Here is a 27,087-nt window from a genome sequence, read left to right as displayed (position 1 = left end):
GTTAGTTTTGTACATAGAGACTAAAGTGAATAAAATGTGAAATTATTGTAAATTTTTGGTATAAATAAAGAGTAGAGGGCCCCTAATGAACATAACTAAAGTCAGATTTTAAACCGAGGCTAAAAATTAAAAGTTATTGCTATTTTAAATTCAGGGCTGAATTAAATAAAATATAAAACTTTAGGGATATCAAGAAATGAGATTTTATAGGTTCAATCATGTCATGGAATAATGTAAAAATGTCTAGTATTTGATGGATTGTATGGAATAATTGTATAGATCAAGAATTGGATCAAACCGAAGGTAATCGAGGAAAAGCTAAAATTGTTTATTAGACCCTGAAGAATCAACTTGTTTGGTGTTTTGATCAGGTAAGTGCATATGGTATTTATTTACTTAGGTTGTTATGTATTTGAATTTTTTTTATGTGTGTGTGTGTGCGTGCGTGCGTGTGTGTGTGTGTGTGTGTGTGTGTGTGTGTGTGTGTGGCTCAGACGAGCAACTAGTGTGGTGTAGATACCTATGTATCCAAGTTTGTTTACTAGAGTTCATCGAGCGAAACAATTTATATTAAATGAGAAATTGAAATGAGATTAAATGAACTTGATGTTCAAATGAAAGAATATTGAATGAATTGAGTATAATGCCTTTGATTATGTATGTGATTGTATTACTTTTGGATTGGTTATCTAAAATAACATGAATTGGCTTGTTACATAATTATGGCATCATATGGTTTGATTATAAGTTAATGCAGACCTTGTTAATTTTTTCATTTGTCATGTCTAGCCAAACTATGCCAAGTTAAGGTAGCTTATTGTATTTAGATAAAAGATAATGTAAGTCTTGTTTAATATTTATAAACTTACTAAGCACCTTATTGTTGGATCTAGTGCCCTAAGTGTAGTATTTTTGTCAATATACACTTGTAATTTTTCAAATAGATTGGTTAATAAAACAAATTCATTGATTACGATTAATATACTTTGTATTATTTTCCTTAAATAGTTTTTTCACGCAAAGCAAAACAGAAGCAAATGTTGCTCATTGGTTGTCTAAATGTTTAACTAATACTAAGCAGTATTACGTGGTCAAATCGTGGTACAAAAAAATAGCTTGTATTAGTAAACGAACCTAAACATGTCTTTAGTCTAATCGAAAATGAGCAAACCAATTAAAAGACTAATATATCATCTATCAAGTCCAATTTGAGAGATGTCTTGTCTTGGGCATCGGAGCGAATAACACCCAGAAGATAGAGACATAGATGTGACTGAATAAACTGACACTGAATGGACTAACAGTACATTGGACAGGACCCAAGCAGAATAGATCCTGAATCCATTTATAGATTTATTCACTTGTGACATTCATGGTGTGGCATGCCTAAATCTTGAGTGAATGATGGACTATATATGTGTGACTCGTACACTTTGATGTAAGTAAAAGTCTGAGTTGAAATATATAAGGAAGGGTGTACAACTTTTGTAGTATGTAGTGCCATTCACAATAGTGGAATTCATATTCCAAAACATGGGTAAATGATATCCTCTTATTGGCATTGCATGGTTGATGAAAAGTAAACGTGGCACGGGTCATCCGTTTTTGTGATGGATGACTTGATAACTATTTGATAGTGATTGACTTTTTATGAAGGAAGATGTAATGGCGACCATGAGATAAAATAGGATCATATTGGGAGAAAAAATATTATCCCAAAGAGATCAAGGATATCCTATGAGGGTAACACACTTATGACAAGGTCATTGGACGAGCACTGAGTAGTTTATTTCGCAATGATATGTCATTGGGGAGAGCTCGGTCACGATACTATAGGTGAATAACTTTGTGACTAAATGAGTGTATATTTAATAGGCGAAAAGTCGGAACTTAATTATAAATCATTTGAACCTCAACTACATATGTCCAATTGGTCCCTTCATTAGCTCGTTGAAACCAGAAATTAATTGCATGTTTGAATAAAAATGAATGGAATGAATAGAAAAAGAGAAATGGGGAACATTCAGGAATGATTATGGTTTTCTCCGAAATGGATAAATGGAATCATTTGGAAATGAATGTAGGTTTCCAAAAATGAAAATGGAAACGGAAACTTGCAATCTTATATAGGATTACTTAAAAAATGATGGAACAATAAGTTTATATTTTTGGATTGATTTGAAGCCCGAATATGAAAATAAACCATTCGGTTATAGCGAACATGTTGAGTTGTGACATATTGAATGGATTTTCTCAAAATTTTATCAAAGGCAAATTGTCAAAATTTTATCGGAGGTAAATTGGGGTGAGAAAATTATTTAATATGTAGATATTAAATTTTATTTTGGGAAATAGAAACCTGAATCAAATTGGATCATATTACAAAGTACTGGGTCAAAAAGGACCCAAGAAATACTCTTAATTGGACCCAATCTGAGAGAGACCCAAAAACTCCTCGTGGACATGAAGGGGGGCAACCTTAGTAGGAATACTAGGTAAAAATGTCCACTCTTCCCCTAATCTAAGTAGGATGTTATTTTTCAATTTAAAATAAATCACTACAACTCAGCAAGGGTTCTACCTTCTCTTTCTATAAATAGATAGCACCAGCAAAGCTATTTACACAACTTTTGAGAGATTGTTATTCTATTGAAAAATAGGGAGAATCTATTCTCAACTTATAAACATATTTTTCAGAATAATAATTTTACCGATTTTTATTAAAAAAGAGATAATTTATGTTTTCACCCCAAAAGGAAAATTGTTTCTAGTTTTATGTTTTGATTCAATTGGTTCGAGCCCACACTTGAAGCAGTTTGTGGTACGAGAATACCGGAGAAGATCATTTGGTTAAAAGTCGGAAAACATCAAGGATCCGCTTATCCAAAAACACAAGTATGAATTCAGTTAAGGTTTATTACTATAAATATCACAAACTAGGTTGATTTTCAAAATTTTATTTTTTCGCTGTACAAAAAAACCATTTTCAAACCGGGTTTTTTTCCAACACTTATATTCTTAGCTAGTTTGTTTTCCCTTTTCCTTGTAGATCGTCACCTTACGAAACACATCAAGTCAGATTATCTCGAAGCTTACACTAACACCGAATCAGTAATTATATGATCATTTTGAGTCTAGGGTTGTGGCATGTATATAAGTGATTTGGTGTGTGCCTTAGTATGTGAGCGTTTACAACTTGTCAAGTTTAACTTAACTATTTCATATAATGTGTTGATTTGGTGTTTTTATTCATATATGGCGTTGGACATATATGTACACCATGTTTAAAGATGTGATGATCTGTAGCTATGCGTGTGGCATGTGGAATGACATAAAATAAGGTAGAAATGGTAGCTTGGTTAGTAAGCGAATGAGAGAGTTATGTATTTAAAAATTGATACTTGAAATGTACTAGTATAAGGTGACTTAATCTTGATTTACGAAGCTCATGTTTAAGGCCCGTAAACTATAGATGCGTTTATGTGCATAAGTGTATGTATATGAATTAAAATGGTAAGTTTCATTATGGCAAGGCATAGGTAAAGTTTGGTAATTGCTTGACTTGGTTTTTAGGTTGTAATGGCATTAAATGGTTTAGGTCTAATTGATAGATAAGTTTTGATAAGAAGTAGAATTTTAATGTTTGAACTTGTTTGACATGTTTCTGTTATGTTTTGAACAAAATGATAGTGAAATTTGTTGAATATATTGATAGGCTTGGTTGGAAACTTTGAATTTGGTACCAAATTGTGTTTCTCGATGACCAACCATCCTCGTCACAACGTCCGTTGATAGTAAGTGATGTCGCGATGTCAAATGGCACGAGATTGTGACATGACTTATTATTTTGATGACGTCACGATGTTGAAGAGATTATGCCATGACGTTGTCCCTAAACTTCTAAAACTTTGCAATTTGTCTTATTTCGTGCTCGAGTTGGCAAAAGAGCTTCCGTAAGATTGTTTAAGACCCAAAAATGATTGTTTATTATAAATTGGACGTGATTTAGCTCAATCGCATATATGATTGAATAATTATTGTGTATTTGACTGTAGTTGCTCGGGCAACAAATGTAGAATCTTGTAACTTAGACCCAACGATCAGGTCGAGTGAGCGGTATTACAAATCATCTAACCATCACACCAATATATACATCCGAAGTATAAATTGCGCTCCACACTTCATTGGTATAAACTAAAGTAATGTGTGCTTTGCACCTCATCAGAGTAGGATGTTTACCTCAAATAAGCTAGTTTATAACAAGACATATATATATATATATATTGAATTCAAATCATGAAAGTACAAACCATAATCGTTATTCGTCTACGACCCTCACATTTCCTTTCTTTCGGGAAACCAACATCGTCTTTAACTACGTTCGATAATTCAATTACAAAAATGGTATTAGTTTCCACTCAATCACATGAAAAATATATAATCAAACATTTTTACATTTTATTCATTTTAGTCCTTATATCCAAAATACTCATATTTTTTTTATATTTAACAGCGAAACAAAATCTGATTTCATATCCTTTCATTAGGGACCTTGTACTTTTAATCTACAACATAAATTCTTAGCAACTTTCAATTTATTCAATTTTGTCCCTAATGTCAAAATTAACTAAACTTTCAATTCCAAACTAATTTCAGTATCTTCTAATACAATCTCAACTTAATCTAAGCTTAACAATTACATATTCATCATTTAAAAGCTTGAATTTAGCCAAATTCTCTCATGGTAATATATCATACACTTGATAACTTGATAACTTGACAATCTAATACATGGGTCTTCTAACCTAAGTTCTAAGGATAAAAATTTATATAATTCTTTAAGAAATCACATGCTTACCTTGATCTATTTTGAACCAAAATGCAAAGGTGAAAAAATAAGAAGAAGGAAATTTTCTTTCTTCTTAATGGTAGAGATGATTCAAATGGGAAGAAAATATTAATGTCTTTCATCTTTCCGCTAACTTTCCTATTTATATCAAAATTAAGTTAATCTTAATTAACTAAGTTTTAACCTTTAAAACATAATTAATCTAATAATTAATCATTCTTAATGAAAAGTAAGTGGATGAACATCAACATCCACTAATTCCATTAACATTAATGGTTAATTAACCATTTGATCATTTGGTTGATTTCTAATGGGTCCCTATATATTTTTTAATTTAAAATTCAATAGCGATTGGACTTTTACAATTTAATCCCTAAAATTTAATTAATGTTTTTCTCGATTTAATTTCTCGATCATTTACTAACATATTTTCATGCTAACTTTATTAATTCTTCTATTCATGATTCTACTGACTATTTACGGAATTGAGTTCTAAAACCATATTTCTCAACACTATCTAAAATTCGTGTCGTTACATAGAAGCTCCCTCCAACAACCCCAAATGGTACAAATCAATGAGAAGATATAAATTGGATATTACAACACTTTAATGAAGACAAGAAACAAGTTAATAATGATTAAAAAGCAAATATTTAAATATTTTATATTTTATATTTTATTCTTTTTATATTCAAATTTCATTTATAAACACTTGTTGGGTTGGATTCTTATTCATTGTTCAAATGTTTATTTGTAATTGAAAGTGCCTACTATTATAAACAAAATCAATACCTTTGAGATATTAGTTATTGTTTGTTATTTTATTTCTCTTATTTATGAGAGTAATTAAGATTTTTGGGTAGAAAATCTTAAGGGATTTTAGAGGCTATGCCTTTGCCTTCAAAATGAATATGAGATTTATATTCATGACGATCTTTTAAAAAGTGATATTTAAGGTTAACATGTTAGGGTTTAACTCAACCCTAAAACTACTTTTTTCGTTTAAATTATGTTCGGAGCGAGTTGGGTTTTTTTATTGAAAGCTTGAGGAATGGTTTAGATACAATTCACTTTTTTTTTTATTGAATGTGCCGATTACTTTTTTTTATTGAAAGTTTTTCAGTTTAAAGTTTCATATGTATAAATAGACTAAATTAAAGTTTATGTATCAAATTGCACATTAAATCAAAATTCATGTATAATATTGATATTTATCCCTTCTTAAAATGAATCAATTAGTGAATTGAAAAAATAGTGGAGGTCAAGAATCGAAGCCAAACCACTATAAAGTATTTTTTAAGCTTTCATTCTATCATTTTTATACACCAATTCACCCTATTGGTGTTTATTAATGAGCTTTACAAGCATACGTAGAACATGTAAAAATTTAAACACATACGTACAAATTGCATGAACAATTTTATATCGACATGTTAAAAAATAGACAATGCCATTAAAATTTAAAATAATTATTTTAATAAAGCAAATTTAAGCTATCCATACTATAATAAACAAACAAGTATTTAAATTTTGATAAACGTATTTTAAATAAGCTTTAATTTTATTTATGACATCAAATTGTCCGATATAATCTTAAAAAATTAAAATTTCGAATAAGTTCACAATATTTAATGGCGATAAATATTAAATTTATACATAAATTTTGATTTAATATTTAATTTGATATATAAATTTGATTTGATATAATTATACACGTTAAGCTTGAATTATGGTTCATATATATATAAATATATATCAAACTTTGATTTCGATTCAATTATAAACATTTGAATAAATGAATACACATATTTGTTTTACATTGGATTAATATAATTATTTGTGTATGCAATATATCAACATAAAATGGTGTTAATTCAATAATATTTTTATTAATTTAACCATATATAAAATCGTATAAAATTAAAATTTATGTATAACATTGAACGTTAAATCAGAGTTAATGTATAGTTTTGATATTTTCTTTATTTAATAATAATTAGATTATACACAAACTTCAACTCTGACCTGGCCTGGCCCAATGAGCCCAAAGTTTCTAAAGGGAGTCCTTCAACTGAAGGGTGGTCAAAGCTCAAAGGACTAAGCTTTTTCAATTGCCATGGATATTAAGTAATTATTTTTTAAAACAATTTCTCCCCCAAAAAAAAAAGAACCCTCTTTTCTTCATATAATCAATCGACTGCTTTTTTTTTCAACCATTCGTCTACTACATAATTACGTCCCCCCTTTCCCCCCAATTCCCTTCTCCGATTCGATTTTTCTTTAGCGATAGGGTTAGGGTTTCTTTCATTCAACTACTTTTTCTTCATATTTCTGGTACGCTAATCCTTTTATTTTCAATTTTTTTTTGCGTGATCGATTTATCTTTTCCAGTACTTTCAATTATTTGCGATTTATTTTAGTTTTTAAAAAATATATTTTGCTTGATCGATTATTTGGCTTTGTTTTTTTTTTGTGGGTGTCGTGAGGTTTGAGGTGACATTGTTTAGAAATTATGTTTTTCGCTGATTTTTGGGTCTTTTTTTTGGCTTTGTTGTTAGGGTTCTTTTGTTCAATGTTTGACCTTCATATCTTGATATATGGAAGGTTGAATTGTTTATTGTCAATTTTCATGCTAGGGTTTGATTGTTTGATTTTCCTCGGTTTTTTCGTCAATGCTAGGGCTTTTACAGGTTTTAATTTGAAGAAATCTTAGCTCCTTTCTCTTTTTTACAACAATGGAGCGCAAGACTATTGAATTGGATCAGGGATGGGATTATATGCATAAGGGGATCACAAAGCTGAAGAGGATTTTGGAAGGGCTGCCGGAGCCTCCATTTAGCTCAGAAGAATATATGATGCTTTATACGTATTCCTCATTGCTTATTTTCTTATTTTTTTTTCTATTATTGTTTTTTTGAGCTGCTTATTATTTTTTAATTATCTGGCATGTTGATCCTCATCATCTTTACTATAGGACTATCTACAACATGTGTACTCAGAAGCCACCTCATGATTATTCTCAACAGCTTTATGATAAGTATCGAGAGGCATTTGAAGAATATATTACTTCAACGGTAAGGAATTTGGTGTTATGTCAGTCACATATTTGGGTGCTGGCTACTGGTCTGTGTTGCTCTGTAGGGAGATTAGTGTTTTATGTAAAAGTAATGTAGCTGGCCCTCTCTTTCTGAAAACTTGCTGGAATGCTTATTGCATAAGAGATGGATTTGACCGACATCTTTTACAGTGCCTATTCCTGCAACTGAAAGGAATGCTAGGATTCAATTACTCTATTTAAGCTTCCATGTTCAGATAATTTTGGTTGCATTTGTTTGAGACTTCATAGATTAGTTAATTGTTTTTAAGCTTTATGGTTTTATTGTTTGATATTTCTGTAAATTCTAGTTTTAATAGTTTTCTCAAATAGATTAGTTAATCTGTCCATCTACTTTGGTGTGCAAAATTTGCTCTCTTTTTTTCTCTCTCAAATTTCATCTTTTTTCTCAAATCAGGTATTGCCATCTTTAAGAGAGAAGCATGATGAGTTCATGTTGAGGGAACTTGTTAAAAGATGGGCCAACCATAAAGTAATGGTCAGGTGGTTATCGCGCTTCTTCCATTACCTTGACCGTTACTTCATTGCCCGGAGGTCACTCCCTGCACTTAATGAAGTTGGGCTGACCTGCTTCCGTGATCTGGTTTGTCATAAGTTCTTTAAGCACACCTTTATGCAATACTGGTTCTGCAGTAATGAACTGGATTTTTAGAGTTAATTGCCTATTATTTCCCATATACTTTTAACTGTGTATGATCTGTTTTACACATTTCAGGTATATCAGGAAGTGCATGAAAAAGTCAGAGATGCCGTAATTGCCCTTGTAAGTTTACATCATTGTGTCATGGTTAATTGTATATAGGTCACATTTTGAATAAAAAAACTAAGAGGAGTGGTTACTTTATCAGATTGATAAAGAACGTGAGGGAGAACAGATAGACCGAGCATTATTGAAGAATGTCTTGGGTATTTTTGTTGAGATTGGCATGGGACAAATGGATCGTTATGAGGATGATTTTGAAGAAGCCATGCTTCAGGATACTGGTGCTTACTATTCACGGAAAGCATCAAGCTGGATTGAGGAAGATTCTTGTCCTGATTACATGTTGAAGGCAAGTGCTTAAGTGTTCCTGTGTTTGTGGTTTTTATAGGTTAAAGTTTTTTACCCTGATTAACCCTGGATGGTTCTGATAGCATTTATTTTAATGATAATTGCAGTCTGAAGAATGTCTGAAGAAGGAAAGGGACAGAGTGTCTCATTACCTGCATTCAAGCAGTGAGACGAAATTGTCAGAGGTCAGTTGAATGGTTGGAAATTTATAGGTTAATAAAGAGCTTTTTCTGTGAGCTTAAATTGGCTTGAAGGTGCACCTTCGTTTTTAGAGAAAATCTGTTTGTCTTCCATTGGAGCAGACATAAATAGATACTTTTTGATGTGTGAAAGTTTTCATTGATAGAAGTTATGTGCATTCTCTTTAGGTGGCAACTATATATTTCTTTCTGTTTGCTTCCATTTACCTAGAAATTGAGATTCCACATTGTTTTTATATTCAATTACATGGAATACTGTAATAAGAATTAACATAGTTTTTCTATGAAGAAAACTCTATAATTTCTAGAGCATTCTATTTATAGCTGTTTATTCTGTATGTAGAAAGTGCAACATGAGTTGTTGGTCGTGTATGCAAATCGGCTACTTGAAAAGGAGCACTCAGGATGTAGGGCCTTGCTTAGAGATGACAAGGTATTATTCAACCTCATTTTTTGCTAGCAATACTTGACTTATGGCTATTTGGTTTAGCAAATATATATTAGATACTTGGCTTCCTGCAGGTGGAGGATCTTTCTAGGATGTACAGGCTTTATTGTAAAATACTTCGAGGCTTGGATCCTGTTGCTAATATATTCAAGCAGGTGTGAGTTTTCTGCTTGTTCTATTCTGTGAGATAAATGGCCATAATTCTCATGTTACTCTTATGATTTTACTGAATCTGAGTGCTTTCTTTTTGCAGCATATTACTGCTGAAGGTACCACCTTGGTTCAACAGGTTGAAGATGCTGCAAGTAACCAGGTTAATTTTGTTTTCCTTCTCTGATTGCTATTATGATTGTTGAATACATTTATTGAATTTACTCTGTATTAAAGATAATTCATTAATATGTTTTCTGGATACTAATTGTGTTCTTGTGAGGGGATGAAATCATATTCTTTTAGATAACTGAAGGGAACAACAGTAATATTTAAGCTAGCAGTGCCAGTCAGATTTTTTTTCGTTTTTGTATTTTTTTTTTGGGGGAATCAACTACATCTGTAACTGTGTGGTTGTGCAGTTCTCTTAAAGTTTGATATGCCTTTTTGACTTGTCAATTGCAAACTTTCCCTTGTTATTTCTCTTTGGGGAAAAAGTGGGAAAAATACTAAAACTACAGATAAGATTTCCCCGTCATCGAGAAAAAAGTAGAAGATAATTTGTTTCTAATACCTATAACCTGTTTCTGGTTTTAAGTGCTAATTGTCGCTCATTTCCACAGGCCTCAAGTTCTTCAGGTGTGCAGGAGCAGGTACATATCCCAACTTTTATTGCTATGGATTTTCTTGAAACAGTATAGATATTGAGAACTTGTATGCTATTATCAGGTCCTTATCAGGAAGATAATTGAGCTTCATGATAAGTATATGGCATATGTGACTGACTGTTTTCAAAATCATACTCTCTTCCACAAGGTTAGTGTTGTAAATAATGGTACCTAAATGTCTATTATGCATCATGTTCCAACATTTCCCCTGAACCATGCTTTTTTGAATTGTTCATAGGCCTTGAAAGAGGCTTTTGAGGTATTCTGCAACAAAACTGTTACTGGCAGCTCGAGTGCGGAGCTTTTGGCTACTTTCTGTGATAATATCCTCAAGAAGGGTGGATGTGAGAAATTAAGTGATGAAGCGATTGAAGAAACACTTGAGAAGGTAGCTTATCAATTCGATGTTAAATTTTTGGTGATCTGAAATTGATTCTAAACAATCTGTTTGGTTTCTGTAGGTAGTTAAGCTACTTGCCTATATTAGCGATAAAGATCTCTTTGCAGAATTCTACAGGTGAGGGTTTTTTTTTTTTTTTTTTTTGTCAATGAGTTTCACATCACTTGTCAAGAAAGGGGGGAAAACCAGTAATGGTTGTAACTTCTCCTGGTACATTTTGATCCTACCTTCATGACGTGCAATCATTGACAGGAAGAAGCTTGCTCGCCGACTGCTTTTTGACCGTAGTGCTAATGATGATCATGAAAGGAGTATTCTGACTAAACTAAAGCAGCAATGTGGTGGACAGTTCACCTCAAAGATGGAAGGCATGGTGAGTTGACCTGTGTTTCTCTAGTTTATTTGTCTGCATTTATTATGGTTTTAACTGTGATGGAACTTGTGTTCTACCATCCTAACAGGTCACAGATCTGACATTGGCAAGGGAAAACCAAGCTAGCTTTGAGGACTATCTTAGGAACAATTCTGCTGCACATCCGGGGATTGATTTAACAGTTACAGTTCTTACTACAGGATTTTGGCCGAGTTATAAATCTTTCGATCTCAATCTCCCTGCTGAGATGGTAATGACTTCAAACAAGTTATTGTACAATGACGGTATTAAATATGTTGCTCAGTAGTGTATTTGGAAGTTTTATTTATATTTAGGAATCTCACTGTTTCAGGTCAAGTGTGTGGAAGTTTTCAAAGGATTTTATGAAACAAAAACAAAGCACAGAAAGCTTACATGGATATACTCGCTGGGAACTTGCCACATTAATGGCAAGTTTGAACACAAAACTATTGAACTTATTGTTTCTACTTATCAGGTAAGCAGAGATTCTGTAAACTATGCACCTTTTAATCGAACATATTCATGTTTGTGTCTTGATGGGTTCTCTTCAACATTGATCATAGAATCTAACTTCCGAGTTGCCTATGTAAACAGGCTGCTGTCCTACTGCTCTTCAATGCTTCTGATCGTCTGAGCTATTCAGAGATTATGGCTCAGTTGAACTTGACCCATGAAGACTTGGTTAGATTACTGCATTCGCTCTCATGTGCCAAGTATAAGATACTAAGTAAAGAGCCAAACACAAAAACCATCTCCCAGAGTGACTACTTTGAGTTCAACTCTAAGTTCACCGACAAATTGAGGAGGATTAAGGTCTCTAACAGTTTTTACAATTCCTCTCTTTTTATATTTATTTGCATTAAGAAGATTTTAACTCTGTGTTTCATCCAATGTATAGATTCCTCTCCCTCCTGTGGATGAAAGGAAGAAAGTTGTTGAAGATGTCGATAAAGATCGCCGTTATGCTATTGATGCTGCAATCGTGCGGATAATGAAAAGCAGAAAGGTTTTGGGACACCAACAGTTAGTTTCGGAGTGTGTCGAGCAGTTGAGTCGCATGTTCAAGGTATTATTATTATTATTAACCCTTCGTCAGCAGTTAATAGTTTTATAAGAGAACAACATTAGATGCGCATATATATATATATATATTGGTGGTTGCCTAATAGACATAATATGTGGAAATTGCAGCCTGATATTAAAGCCATAAAGAAGAGGATGGAAGATCTCATCACAAGAGACTATCTGGAGAGAGACAAGGAGAATCCGAACATGTTTAGGTACTTGGCCTGAATGGGTACATTGGATGGATATAAATGGGGGGGAATTGGGGGACACGAAAGCTTTTCCTCTTCGTTTTTTTTTCTTTTCTTTTGGTATGTAAAGATGAAGAAAGTTTTTATTTTAACTATTGAAATTTTATTTAGTGTTCACTCTAAATTTTCATTATTACATGTGTAGACCTTCGTTTTTCAAGGGAACTCTAATTGCTGAGTTTTGTTTTCTTCATATATTTTTTTAAAATTTTGATCATAAAAAATATTAAAATACAATTAATTAATTTACAACCACTGTTTATAGGCACAATTAAGGAATAAATTGCAAAATACATTTAGAATCTAGTTTTTTTATCTTTTAAATTTTAAAATATAAATTTAATAGTAAACATTGATGAAATAGCTATCTAGAGAGTAATTTTGATAAATCCTTTTTATTGCAAATGTTACACCTAGACAGAAGCTTTGTCCAAGTATTGTTTCATAATTGTCTTGACTTAGGAGCTCTCTTCTAGGATGTACACAAGCTGTTGTCATTAAAAATATTTTGGGTTGGACTTATATGGTTATATATCTATATTATAAAATATAAATATATTTTAAATAATTTAAAATAATATAAAATAAGTCGATTTGTTGGGTCGGTTTGATTCCGGGATTCAAAAACCGATTACTCATCAGATTAACCAATTAAACTAAGGTCCAAAACGACCAAGGCACCCCACTTGACTAAACCGAATGGGTGGGGGAGCTTTGTTAAAACCAACTATTGTTCTTCTCCAAGTATCATAGAAATTAGAACTCTCTTTTTGCTAGCAAATTGAGAATTCTTATAAAAATTTTTCAAGGCACCAAAATTAAAGCAGAAGCAACTCAAAACGAAAGAGTAACAAAAGAACAAAAAAGTCAAAAAAAGCAACGAGTAAATGCTCTCAAAGTATTCTATTACTCGAGAAAGAATACAAAGAATGACATGATTACAAATAAGGAGGAATGTCTCTATTTATAGTTGAGCTCCCTCAAAACTAATGGTATAGATTGAGTTACATCGACGGTCGAGATTAGAGCTTATCTACAATTGAGATTCTTAAGGGATTGACTCAATCCTTTAATATTACAAAATCAAATCTTATCATATTACATATCTTCTAAGATTCGTTTCCTTATTTACTATGGTAACCCTAAATTTCTTTAAGTACTTCACTTGGCCACTGAGGCTTGAAGTAGATGAGCTTCACCACATGTTCCACGAATCGGGTCAATTTAAGTGGGTCAAATGAGCCTCATTTAATCGATTGGTTTCTATGGAATGCTCTTTGTGCAATTGTCACGAGCTTTGATTTGCAACCGGTGATATAAGAACATGGTTGATGATTTTAGTGTAACCTGTGGAGAAGAAGTCAACAATGGGAAATTGAATATCTTCTTCTTAGCCAACGTCCCTTTCTCATTCCCGAAATTTAATCAAAGATTGTATTTAGGGACCTCATCATTCAGTAAGTTTCAAACGCCTTCAAAAATCTTAACGTCGCAATGCCACTCACTGTTGATCTAAGTCACGACGTCTGGGACTTGTCATCGCGATGTTGCCCCTGTTTTGACAAAAATCCATTTGGTACGTATTTCATACTTCCTACCAAACATATTTATACTTTCATATGATTCTTCCAATTTCAACAAAACATTATCCCATGCCAATCTATACCAATCAAAAGAAAATAAACATTTGAAATCAAGCATCCAATATGGCACAAAACACATTATTAACATCTTGGATATCACAAAACACATTATTAACATCTAGGCATATCCAAGCCATTCTTCAACCTGGGCATACCAAATAAAATCCAACCCTGGAACGTTAAAACTTTAATGGCAATCTCCATTGTTGGTTATAGAGTCAAACTGGATTAATTCCAGGCAAAGCGGGGTGTGATGGCGTTAATCAGCAATCATCGTTTCTTACTGTACAAGAAAAAGGTAAAAATTAAATTGTAGGCTGAAAGTAGTCCCTTAAAAACTTTAATCTTTTGGTGCACCAATGTCTAATTCTAATGTAAAACAAAGGAATATGTGAAGCGCAAAAGAAATGGAAAATGTTGCCATTTTAACTTTGCGTATCCAACCAAGGCTGCAATTCAGTATTGGAACCAAATGTGTAACACCTCTATCCTGTCTCCGTTGCCGGATTAAGGTTACAGAGTGCTATCGAGCAAAACAGAACATTTAACTTCTCAGCAGACATAGTTTTACAATTAAATGCTAGCTTTTGTCAAATAATTCAATTCATGACGTACATACACATATAGGCCTAAATTGAGCCTACGAGGCCCTAAAAATAATTTGAGAACAATCTAGGGTCAAATTGAAACAAATCAAAAAATTTTAGAAAAACTTGAAAATTTAGAAAATAAGGGTCACATGGCCATGTGGCATATACCAGACGTGTGAACATTCGAAGTCAGTACACACGACCGTGCCTCAGCCCGTGTGTCCGCCCGTGTAAGTATTCGAAATAGGGTCACACGGCCATGGCGCAGGCCGTGTGCCAGACTATGTTACAAATTGTTTTGGGACACACGACCGTATGACAGCCCATGTGCAGCACATGTTACCTCTAAAACAAACCAAAACAAGCCTAAATCTTGAACATCAAGACATCCCACTTCCACAAGCCTTAGTATGATCAAACCACATAGCAACATATCTAAAATATACCATTTCAAACAACCTATAAGACCTAACCAATATGTCATTCAAAGGCACCGCAATTAATAATCATTCAAACAAATAACCCAACCAAGAAGGCACTTAACATTAGTCATCTTTTTATGCTCAATCCATCAACCAATTTGGCCAAAATATAGACATACACATCAAGTTACCATTCCAAAGCATCATTACCTAATTTTAACATTAAGGATTACCTAACCAAACCATTTAACTAGAAATATCATCATAACATAACACTTTACATATCAACAACAAAAACCTATATACATGCCACATCCCAAAATGAAATACAAAAGCTACCAAGATGACTGGATAATGTGAGCTCCAATTCAATCCGTCCAGTCAGTCCACAAATTGGTAACTACAAAAGAACCACAAACAAAACAAGTAAGCTAAAAAAGCTTAGTAAGTTCATAATCTAAAACACTAATTAACTTACCTTAAACAAAATATATATATTCAAGTAGCTAATTTAGAATTCCTGATAGCCAAATACAAGTTCACAAACCACATTAGTATTGGTTTGCATATCCAATATATCATACTAACCCCTTCTCAAAGGACTTACCATTGCCATATACCACATTTCCTCAATGTAATTATCCACACATGTAAACAAGAGATTCATTGTAACATTTTTCACTTACAAATACCATGAATATGCAATAACATTTAAGCACATAAATAAGTTGTAATTCGATCAACACATAGCCCGATGAACTAAGTAATTTGACTTGGATACTCGGGTAACTACACCACACCAGAGGCATCATAAATGCATAACAGAAGCACCGAAGTATAGACAAAGGCACAAATGTGCAATCAGAAGCACCGAAGTGCAAACTCGTACAAGCGCACGTTTAAACCCTATTGGCATGCCAATCATATCATAAGCGTTTACTACGTTCAACTGGGCATTATAAGTAAATTCATTACATTTATACATATTCATCATTCAGAGGCACTTCATTAATTTCCGTGAGGAAGGAGAGAGTATAATAAAAATATTTTAAAAGTTTTTATTTAATATAATTCAATTTAATTATATTTTTTAATTTATTTTTATTTTAAAAGAATCACGTGTCACAAAATGAATAATATTAACTTTTAGATAACCTAGAAAAAAAGCATAATTTAAGTACCTTTTGTGCTTTTAAGCCATACATATACTATTATTTAAATAGTTGATTAAGTCTAAACTCGGTTGAAAAATTATAAAGATTTAGTCTTTTATAAAATGGATAAATATCAAATTTACACATAAACTTTGTTAAATGCACATTAATACATGAGCTTTGACTAGTGCAATTATGCACATGAAATTTGAAACGTGATTCATAGATATACATTATTTTAACTTTGATTTAATTGTACACATTAAAAACAAAATACATACATTTATTTTTATATTGAATTAATATAATAGTTTATGTATATAATATATAAATATAAAATGGTACTAATTGAATAGTACTATTAATGAAACATAAATCAAACTTACAGTATTTCTGTTTGAAGATAAAAGCACCATAACTTATTTCTACTACAGTAATGCATTAATTTCATAGAAATATATTTTATTATATAAAATCTTCACCCATAATGGAATGCAGCTGAATATTATTATAACCATCTTTTCGCAATTATATAAGTTGACAACATTAATTAATCAAACCTAGGACAGGCAACGTAATTGAATTACATAACTAAAAGCAGCTTCAAATTTCATGGATATATTGATTTCACCCTTCAATTTTATTGATCAAAAGTTGAAATAAATGTCATTGCTATGTACATACAGACAAGAAATGCAGCAAGTTCAAAAATTTTGTCACATTATATATATATATATATCAGCTCAAAATTAAGTGCCAAGATATTTTACAGTGAAATAGCAACAATAATGAAATAAAAGGTTAAAAGACAAGTAGCAATTTCGCTACACTAGTTTGATACATAACCAGCTTCGCTGCTTATGCAACTGCACATATTATTCAACCTGAAATCAAAACATATTGTATAATCAGCACTCACAATCACAAATTGATTCAAAGCTGTACATTGTACAAACATGAACTACTGATTTCAACAAAGAGATGTGTAAAACCCTCATTAATATGAAGTTAGCTGCTGACCCCGAATATTTAAACATCGAAAGATCATGCTTTTCAAATTTTACTTGATAAATAAATTCCTCAATGTATAGAACTGACTCTACGGATGTACACGCTAAGAATATGAGATTTGCAAGGGCTTCTTTAGTCCACTAATGACAAGGGTTAATGAAACTGTTCGTCTCTCCGAGCTTTTTTTCTTTTGGCAAGAGATTTAGCAGAAAATTGCAATTCAGTAAAAGAACAGTAGCGGCCACTGAAAGATATGTTTTCTTACCTATCAACATCAAGAAGGCCAACTTGAATATAACAGAATGATCTCTCTCCCACAAACAAAATCACTTGCTACCAGCCACATTCCACATGGATAACCCTACAAAGAATAAGTTTATGGTACGTAAGTATATACGGCCACAACATAAGAATGATTGGAAGCAATGGTATGCCAAAGTAAATATTAAGCAATCAAAAACAAACCTTTAAAGGGAAGAAATGAAATGAAATAAAGAATTCCAGCAACCTTCTTTGGACCACTAGCACCACCAATTTCCTTTTTCTTCCTATATTCTTTCGACTCTTCTTGATTAGTCAGAACTATATACAATGACAAGCACTACAACAGCTGACCTGCACAAATACGGATAAGGAAGGTGAAACTTAAAGAAAACATAAACAGAAAAGGAAATGGACAAGGATGAGGATGAGTACAAAGGGAAAGGGAAAAGAAAAGAAAATTGACTTAATGCGCCAAACATTATTTTTTAAAGCAGGATGAGTCTAAGTGTACCTGTGACTGCCAATTACGGTGCTCTGCTTCTTAGTACCGTCTTGGAAAGGAAATTAAAAGAGCTTGTTCCTTGTCAGAAAGCAGTTGAAGCTTGTGAAAAAATATACTGATAATCTCAGTTTTGTCTTGTATTGTACAAATGTACAGCAAGTGTTAGAAAAGAGGCACTTGCCAACTTGGAAGTGCTCAGGATTGAAGCAGAAAGGGCGGGCCAACCCTTCTTTTTCTGATCTAGAACTTCATACCCAAGGATAAACCATCAAGATGAAATTTCCTCCTAGTATACAACCATCCTTTCCAACCAGATTTTTTCCCTTAATGGCTAATGGCTTCCATTGCCACTCGTACCAAATGTAGCACTCCCTCTACGTCTTGGAAGCTAAAATCAAGAGCCTTCTTCACAGAGGATAAAGCCTCCCTACTTTTAGCCCCTCCCGAACTTGAATTGGCAGCTGCAAGAGTAGCTCGTGATTTCCTTGAAGCTTCCATTGCATAATTTACGTCCTGTGTCTGCAAATCATCATATTTGATTTTAGTTATGATAAGTCTACAAACTTAAACAAGCTGTACACACAATAGAGCACAAACTGACATAATACATGACAGTAGGAGATAATACACACAGTTCATGACTACAAAAGTCTATGCGCTTAAATGGGCACATGTGCAATTTCAACATACAGTAACCAGAAGCCTTCAATTGAAGGCATAGGGTGAGAAAAGGTCATGAGAACTGCATAACAGCTTTTGGCCATTAGAACAGAAAGAAAATTAGTTTCAGGGATAAAGATTTATTTTTTTTTTTTTTTGGGGGGGGGGTTGTTCAGTAACATTTTCACTCCAATAATATATAAAAACACATGAATTACACTTTCAAAATGATATACAACCGAAGGTAGACTTACAAAACTGAGCAGGCGCACAAAGTTATTACGGTTTCGAGCAGAAATAACATGAGTTCCAGCAGCCTGGGAAGAACCAACTCCTTTTGAAACAGCAGCCTTGTCTGCTGATGTTGTTTGGTTTAAATTATCAACATCAGACGCAGGAGACTCACCTGATATGAAACAACCACCAATGTCAAGAAAAGAAAGTTAAAATTAACTGTAAGTTTGTCTCAATCAATGCGACATTAACAGTAGTCATAAAGAATTTAATGTCCATGACGCAAAACAACAGATAAAGGCGATTAAGGGGCTGTGGGAGACTGAGAGACTGATGAGTAGGCATACTAGAAAATATGTACTCATATGAATGCATAACAACAAGGCCAATCCCCATGTTGCAAAAACTAGTAAATGTTGCACCATCAAATGGGAACTAGAACACTGATGATTTACAGACTCGACTACTCCACCTAAAACAGCAGAACAGATATGCATCTGTGTGATTGAAAAATAACCCACAACAACACAAGTAACCGAAAGACAGTCTTTCCTTCAAAAAGAAAAACAGAAAGACACTCTGCCTGAAGATTCTCAGATTTGAAGACACTGAAGAACAAATTCGCAGTAGTTAAGCAAGTAAACTAATCATTCATGCAGTGCAATTAGTTCAGCTCTGCTTCTAGGATGCAGCCATCTTATGTGCAGAGGCCTTTCCACAAATAAAGCAACCAGAGTATATATAACAAGCTCAAGCTCCCTGATCAATAAGTGGTGGAAGCACCCATAAACAAAAATTACAATTATATAGGCTACACAGACTAACAGGATGGATTTTAGTTAGAGCAATGATAGGGTTCTTTGGATTACCAGGATGAGCCGTTTGTAAAGCTGTCTGCAACTCAAGCCGATCTCTACTTGCATTGGCATGACAGGAATAGATAACTCTCATATATGCAACCTCCATACACTTGTATGCCAAAGAAGCAGCAGCCATGTCTTTTAATCTCTCATATTCATGGGCACAAAACCTGAATTTTGATTGGTAAACAAACAAAAATAAAGTCAAGTACCAGAAAACTGAAACCACCCCAAAATAAAATGCATAACTGAAGATTTCCATGTTGCAGGAATTTTTTCCAACTAATACAAGATCAAGCTCCAACAACGATAAATAGCAACTTACGATTACAAAAGGAAGAGAATACCAACTAGAGCAACTGATATTTTACTTACTCGCAGAGTTTTGCAGTGCTACTATAAATTTGCACAGACTGAGCCATCTCCCCATGTTTGGTACTCTCATTGTTGCAAGATTCTAGTAGAGAAGCACTATAAAGAAATTTCAGTGCTGCCTGGAAGTAAAGTAATGTGCTCTCCGAATTTGATCCAGAATTCTGGGGGAATGCTCAAAAATTATAAATAAAATAATGCTAGAGGCAAGACAATGAGAAAATGCAAGAAATAAGTTACAAGAAAACAATAAGGCAAAACCTTGACACGATCAGCCATATGCTTTAAATCTTTAGCCTCCTTCAAAGTATTGGTAGCGGCCTGACATGAGGGATCCTTTCTCATTGGACTTGGAGCATCAACATCCCTGATACGTCCAGCTGATGTGGTATGTCTTGAACTATTTTTATTCTGAGTCCCATTTTGATAATCAGCCTTCTTTATTTGTTTTTTTACCTTCAATGCATCATCAGCTTGAGATCTGACAGCTCCATTTCCCTTTTGGGACCCAGAAACCGTGTTGGGGTAACGAGTCAGCATCTCATTCTGACTTCCTCCAGAGGGTGGTAGTGATCGAGAGTTCCCTCTTTCAGAAGCAATTTCTGCATGATCAGAGTTGTCAGAGTGAAACCTCTTTGTATATTTTTCACCATTGCTCTCCTGCACAAGATTTTGCTTCACGGTAGACATTACATCTTGACGTCCAGTGGCATCTGGTTTAGCATCTGACCATCCATTTGACTGATTCCCCCTTTTACCAATCTCAACAGACAATTTTCCCAAAGATTCTTTATTTTCCACAAATCTATTCTCACTCTCATCAGACTTGACTCCAGGCCTCTCCTGAAATTGATTTCTACCGTCTGTAGGCTTTACCTCATATGAAGGCAGATGATCTTGCTGTACATCAACAAAACCAGATTTAAAATTACAACTCCTGTCCTTTGACCATGAGGACCCTTTGCCTGACTTTCTTGGATGAGAGACTTTGCCATTGCCATGGTTGTGATTCTGATTGTCCTCATCATGGGTTTCATTCATTGTCATTGATTTACCAGAAAATTGAGCCTCTTGGCCTAAATAATCAGCACCACCATTCATGAACTGGCCTTTTCGAGTATCAGGAGAAGATTTAATTGGTGCCTTGGCTTTACTGCCACCTAATTGACCACCATCCTTGTCCTGAACATCAAGTAAAGAGGACACAAGGGACCCATGTTGAGCTGCAGCTAAAGTTTTTTCCTTCCTTACTGTCCCTGACTTGTCACTCCCACCATTATCTTCACCATCTGAACATCTTCCTAGACTATCTAAAACAAAAAGGCCAGCTTCACAAGACTCATCTTTCCCTGCAACATTCCTCCTTGTCAATGGAAATTTATCGGGATTAGCAATTCTCATAGGAGATGAGGAAACCGATTCTACTGATGAGCCTTTTGTTTCATGGAAGCCAGGTTTTGATTTATGTGAACAAGAAAGTTTAGATGAGCTAGAGGTAGCTACTAAAGAAGGTTGGGCAGATCCAAAATCCCTTTTCAAAGAATCCGTACCATCTAAGCTACCTAGATATTGTCCACTTTGTTGATTCTGTTCATGGATACCTTTTTTCTCTAGTTTCCCACTGCTTTTACTTGCAGAAGAATCCTTCCTTCTAGACTTGGATACCCTAGCCTTCTTTTCCCTATTGTTGTCATTCTCATTGAACTCTTCCTTCACAAACACTTTGCTATCCTGGAGGAGATCACTCGCACTTTGGAGAGAACCTGTACATAACTGACTGCCAACACAAGCATCAGCTTTCCTCTTTCTAGAAACTTCCACACCATCGTTCATCTGGTCCATTGGTCCATCAGTTAAGGAAACCAGAACTTTATCCTTTACTCTTTTACCAGAGACCTGCTGCCTATCCTTATCAGACTTTGAATCCTTATAAGTAAAAAGTTGACTGTGTCTAGGCTGATCCTTTCCTACTGATGTGCTAGGCAAACCATTACTTGTGCTAGGGCCACCCTTACCAGCATGGTCCAACATCCAATCTTTTTCAGCAAGATGTGAACTTTCACCCTTAATTTTCTTGGAGGCCCTTAAAGAATCTTGATCAGTGATCCTTTTGCCTTTCATCTTTGAAGTTTTGGTATCACCTATTACCATATTTTACAAAAGCAACACATTAATAATTTAGAAACCAAGTTTTACAAGTATGACTGGTATCGACTTAAAAAGAATACCTCCATCAGAACTGTGTTCTGGCAATTTATGCTTCTCTTTCTGATTATTTCTGTGTTTCTCAACAGGTAAATCACATTTAATTACAGGCTTCAAAGCAGGTTCACCAACCACAGGAGATTGAGTCACATCAGTCGGGCTTCCAGATCGAACTGATGACTCCACATTCTTCTTCATAGAAGTTGGCCCATCTTTATCTATTGTATTTGATATTTCTTTTAAACCGTGTTTCTTCCTTTCAGCAGGGAAAACAGAGTGTGAACCAAAACTTCGCTGGTTTTGGTCAGGTTGCAGGGCATCAGATGAGGGTGGTAAAGACATAATATTGACAGGATTACTTTGCGGATTAGCTTGACCGTCTACAGCAGGAACATGATACAATGCGCCAACAGCGTCGGTAGTTTCATCCTCCTCGACACTGCAGCGATTCATTGCAGGATTCATTGCAGGCCTAAACATTCAAAGGACAAACAAATTTAAAGATTTTAACAAGGAAAAAGGGATACCTTCCCACAATCTATCACAAAAGTTAACTATCAACACCCATGGGTCTCATGTTCAATCCAATAAATTTTTTACAAAATACAAGCACGAAAAAGCTTATAAATCTCAACTACTAATTACATTCATAAAAAATTAGAAAGGGTGATGATAAAGAACTTACAGCCAGTTAAGCATGCTGCATAACCACTTCTCAGGTAAGTCAGCAGGGTTCATGTTTATTGGGAGGAGACGCCACTTCTGGCACTTATCACAACAAACCCAATTTTCTTTTATCAATACAGGAGCAGCAGTTACAAGGGAAGTTCCAGCAACATTCACATTAGCAGAGTTGAAATGTGCACCCACAGTTGCTCTGGGGCCCGATTTAGTTGCCAATATGCCCTCAATTTGCTTACCACTCAGTCTATCACCATGTCCGTTGTTAGTGGCTGATGTGTTTTTTACAATCTTATCAGCTATCTTCAGCCGATCTTCAGAAGGAATTTCCAATGAACTTGTTCGGTTCTCTTCCTGTTCTGGTTCTCCAATATCTCCAAAAGCATCTCTATACATATCTTCAGCCTTTTGAAATGACCTGTCTAATTTTTTGCCTCCCATTTCCCTTTTGTTTGTATAACTGTTTACATGAGCAGTCTGCTTATTATTCAGCATCAAAGGCGAACCAACCCTCAAGCTTTCTTTTGCTACCTCTGCATCTAGACTGCCTTTCAATTTTCGTTTTCCACCAGATGAGGTATGCTCCTTTGCAGGAGGTACCTTCATATTGTCTTGCTCATGCGCTGTCACTCTTGGGCTGATCTTCTGAATAGGAGGATCTACCGATTCACTATTTAGAACTTTGCTACCTTTGAGAGTATTAGAGTCAGCTTTAACAGAATCATAAGTTTTGTCCGCTTTATTATACCCAACTTTTCTAACACAGCCTGAAGAATCACCCCAAGAACTTGTCTTTTGTTCCTCCAAAACCTTTCCAGCTGAGCCAGCCCTTGGACTCTCACAGCCAATCTCTTGGGTAAGTCTTGGCTCCACTGACTCCTCAGCTACATCATGGACACCTTTGTTTCTAGCTATGCCCTTATTTTTTACCTTGGCTACAGCAGAATATGAATCAGATAAAAGAGGAAGTTTCAATGTTTTTGAAACAAGCTCCTCACAAGCCAATACATCGATATCTACTTCCTTCTTTGACACCGTACTGTTGTCGTTCCTCATTTCCCTGTTGTTGCTACTCTTCCTTTCTGCTGGAAAATCCTTTTTCTCTGCTGACTTTGCTTTCTTGTCTCCCAACAATTTTTCATCCCCCTTTCCAGAATCAGATGTATTCTCTTTTGGCTTTTCCTTTACAATCAAGTTAAGTAGATGATCAGGTAGAGGTGACAGTAGTGCCTCACCAGCTAGTGGGAAGGAAGTCATAAACTGCTCAAAATATTCAAAAATATATATATTCAGATCATTTCAGGTATATCAGATGTAGGAAGATAGGAGAAAAGGAACATTCTTTTAATAGGAAGATTAACAAAATAGAAGATGGAGGATTTACCCGAAGAATACTGGTTGGAGAATCAAACAATGGTTCTTGAGTCTGTCGATACATCCCATCACTTTCTGAAGGGCTCCCATCTAAGGAGGAAGATGGTGATACATCAAGGCCAAGACCACTGTAGATTGCAGCATTCTTTTGTGTTGACAAGTTGTCTGACCCCACTTTGATTCGCACCTTTAATGTTTTCTGGTCTGGTACATTGGCAGCTTTCTTGTTTGCAGATTCGCACCTAAAGGCAAGCTCATCAGCATCACCAGGTGTTACGCTGACCTCTTGTTTGATTGAATCATTCGCAGACAATGCCTTCAAAGCAGGGAGGGTTCCAACATTTATAGGAGGTGGTCCAGCCCTCTGTGACTGTGAACCACTTGGCCAACATGCCGAGTTACGATGGTCATCCTATATAAAAAAAACGAACTAAGTGCTCATATTAACTTGGACTTCTCACATAAATCAAGATAGAAAGATTCCTCCCTCACACGAAATGAACTATATATCCATTGAAGGGGGGGGGGAGACAAATTAAAAAAACTCCACCTCCAATGGCATATCGTTTGGAGACTTGGATGTATTGCAGCTCTTAATTGGTGGACTCCTTGGATGAGGCCAACTAGGAGAACGTGTATAAGTCGGTAAGAATGATCCATAACCACCAAACTTTGCCCCTGTGGCAATGTCAAACATCCCAAAATCATCAATTTCAATTTATGAACTCCAACTTATGGTGACTCTTGACCTCACAAGAACCACAATTCTCTTATTGTTTTGACTTACCGAGATTCTCAGCAGAAACTCCACCTTCAAAATCTTTTTGAAGATGTCCAAGAACATGTTGAATTTTCTCATCCTTAAAAAACATTTCAGGAGCCAAATATCACTAAAAGATCATAAAAGAATTGGTAGGAACTAAGAACAAGCATCAAACAAGTAATAATACATTTAGAAAGGTCTAAATTCTGCATACATTGTAGAGATAGTGGCTAATCGTCTAAATGCACTAATAGCACACAGCAACTCCATAAGCTAATGATTGTGCTTGAATCTTGCTCTCCTTACTCCCAATTACAAATTCCGCAGCATAACAGTCAAGAGTACCATAATTAATTATAACCAACCTTATATGGAAATTTATGAATAATGGCTCCTCCAATAGCTAGGAGTCCAATTCATGCCAACAAGTCAAAAAATTCTGAAAAACATTAATACACCACTACACAAGAAAAGCTTCATTTATGACTGCACTAGACACCTATCGAGTAAACCCTCTAAATATCCCCATCATAGACCTCGCAATGTTAGAATAGAAAACTAAAATACCAGTCCATATCTTATATTTCTAAAAGCAACACAGTTAAGCAGTAAACGCGTTTAAACTGAAGTTACAATATCCAACATTGCAATTAATCAGCATAAAAATCTTAACTTCGAAACTAAAACCCAACAAAAAAAAAGGGTCAACACAATATAACTAAACATTAGTTAAAAGGAAAAAAAGGAAGAGTCAAAATTCCTTACTATGTAAGCGAGAGAAGATAGATCAGCTTCGGGGTCAGTGGTGGCATCATAATCGTCGTTATTGTTATTATAGGAGCAAGCCTCTCCTTCCTCAAGCTCAGCCTCTTCCATTTTTCTACCACCAAACCCTAACCCTACCCCCTTCCTCGCATCGTTACTCCCTAACGAAATCATTCAACAATTAAAAAAAAAAAGAGGTAAATCTCACCCCAATCACCAAGGCCTCAAACGTAATTTTCTTTTATTCCAAGCCCACAAGTTTTTCCCAACCATTCTTCTACAACTCTCTAAAACCCACCAAAGGGAAACAAAGCTTTTGCCCTAATTTCAATCAAAAACCAAAATTCGATCACGAATCCCAACACCTAACCGAAATTTCAAAAAAAAAAGTTTAATTTCCAAAAAAAGAAAAGAAAATAGAGATTTGAAAGTAAGGATCTATCGAAATTTTATTGCTGTTTAGGGTTTTATTTAGGGATTTGAATTTTTTTTTGGGTGCGATCTCTTGAGCTGGAATTGATAGCAGAGAGAGAAAGGGAGAGAAAGAGAGGGACTCTCTCTGGTCTTTGTTGTACACAGCAGCCGCTTTTCATTTTTTATTTATTTATTTCTTCCATTGTGATTTATTTTTACTTATTATATATATATATATATATATGCGAATGTTTATGGGTCAACAGTTAATAGATATACATAAAAGGATAAAACCAAAATGATAATAATAATAATAATATAGTAACATAGTATTTGTATATTTTAATTTTATATAAATCCTAATTATGAGTTAATTCAATTCCAAGACTAATTTAAAAATAATTATCAAAATAGCCGTTTTTCAAAAAATTATCGCACTAGATCCAAGTAATAAACATGGCTTCAATGAGAAGCACTTTTCCTGTTTTTTTAGAGTTAGGATTTGGTTTTTTAAAGTAAGGATAGGATTTTTAAAGTAGGGTTTTTTGGATTTTATGATTTAGGGTTTTGTTTTATTTTTGT

General features: G+C 34.3%; 2 protein-coding genes across 3 annotated transcripts; one reads left to right on the top strand and one right to left on the bottom strand.

Moving 5' to 3' along the window:
* The first annotated feature begins 6,979 nt into the window (after positions 1–6,979).
* Positions 6,980–12,784, top strand: LOC105762660 (cullin-1). Of its 2 annotated transcripts, none has more exons than XM_012580474.2 (20): positions 6,980–7,183; positions 7,540–7,715; positions 7,824–7,923; positions 8,362–8,547; positions 8,680–8,727; positions 8,813–9,016; positions 9,123–9,200; positions 9,559–9,648; positions 9,738–9,818; positions 9,917–9,976; positions 10,437–10,466; positions 10,543–10,629; positions 10,720–10,869; positions 10,943–10,998; positions 11,134–11,254; positions 11,343–11,504; positions 11,607–11,750; positions 11,870–12,088; positions 12,174–12,341; positions 12,467–12,784. In XM_012580474.2, the coding sequence occupies exons 2-20, from the start codon at positions 7,585–7,587 to the stop codon at positions 12,566–12,568; spliced, it is 2,217 nt and encodes a 738-aa protein (XP_012435928.1). In that variant the 5' UTR covers positions 6,980–7,183; positions 7,540–7,584; the 3' UTR covers positions 12,569–12,784. The 2 variants fall into 2 exon arrangements, with proteins under 2 accessions (XP_012435928.1, XP_012435927.1); XM_012580473.2 differs by having other exon boundaries at positions 7,529–7,715.
* A 4,224-nt stretch (positions 12,785–17,008) lies between these two features.
* Positions 17,009–26,683, bottom strand: LOC105762659 (cysteine-tryptophan domain-containing zinc finger protein 7). The gene is made up of 14 exons (XM_012580470.2): positions 26,092–26,683; positions 25,351–25,423; positions 25,114–25,241; positions 24,574–24,975; positions 23,194–24,449; positions 22,532–22,980; positions 20,565–22,444; positions 20,307–20,467; positions 19,941–20,101; positions 19,092–19,243; positions 18,187–18,696; positions 17,877–18,026; positions 17,677–17,772; positions 17,009–17,284 (listed from the first exon to the last, which is right to left on the bottom strand). The coding sequence occupies exons 1-11, from the start codon at positions 26,263–26,265 to the stop codon at positions 18,502–18,504; spliced, it is 5,031 nt and encodes a 1,676-aa protein (XP_012435924.1). The 5' UTR covers positions 26,266–26,683; the 3' UTR covers positions 17,009–17,284; positions 17,677–17,772; positions 17,877–18,026; positions 18,187–18,501.
* Positions 26,684–27,087: the final 404 nt, after the last annotated feature.

The sequence above is a fragment of the Gossypium raimondii genome, chromosome 12 (genome assembly GCF_025698545.1).
Source record: "Gossypium raimondii isolate GPD5lz chromosome 12, ASM2569854v1, whole genome shotgun sequence".
NCBI classification, from domain to species: Eukaryota; Viridiplantae; Streptophyta; class Magnoliopsida; order Malvales; family Malvaceae; genus Gossypium; species Gossypium raimondii.
This window is presented reverse-complemented; position numbering and strand designations above follow the sequence as displayed.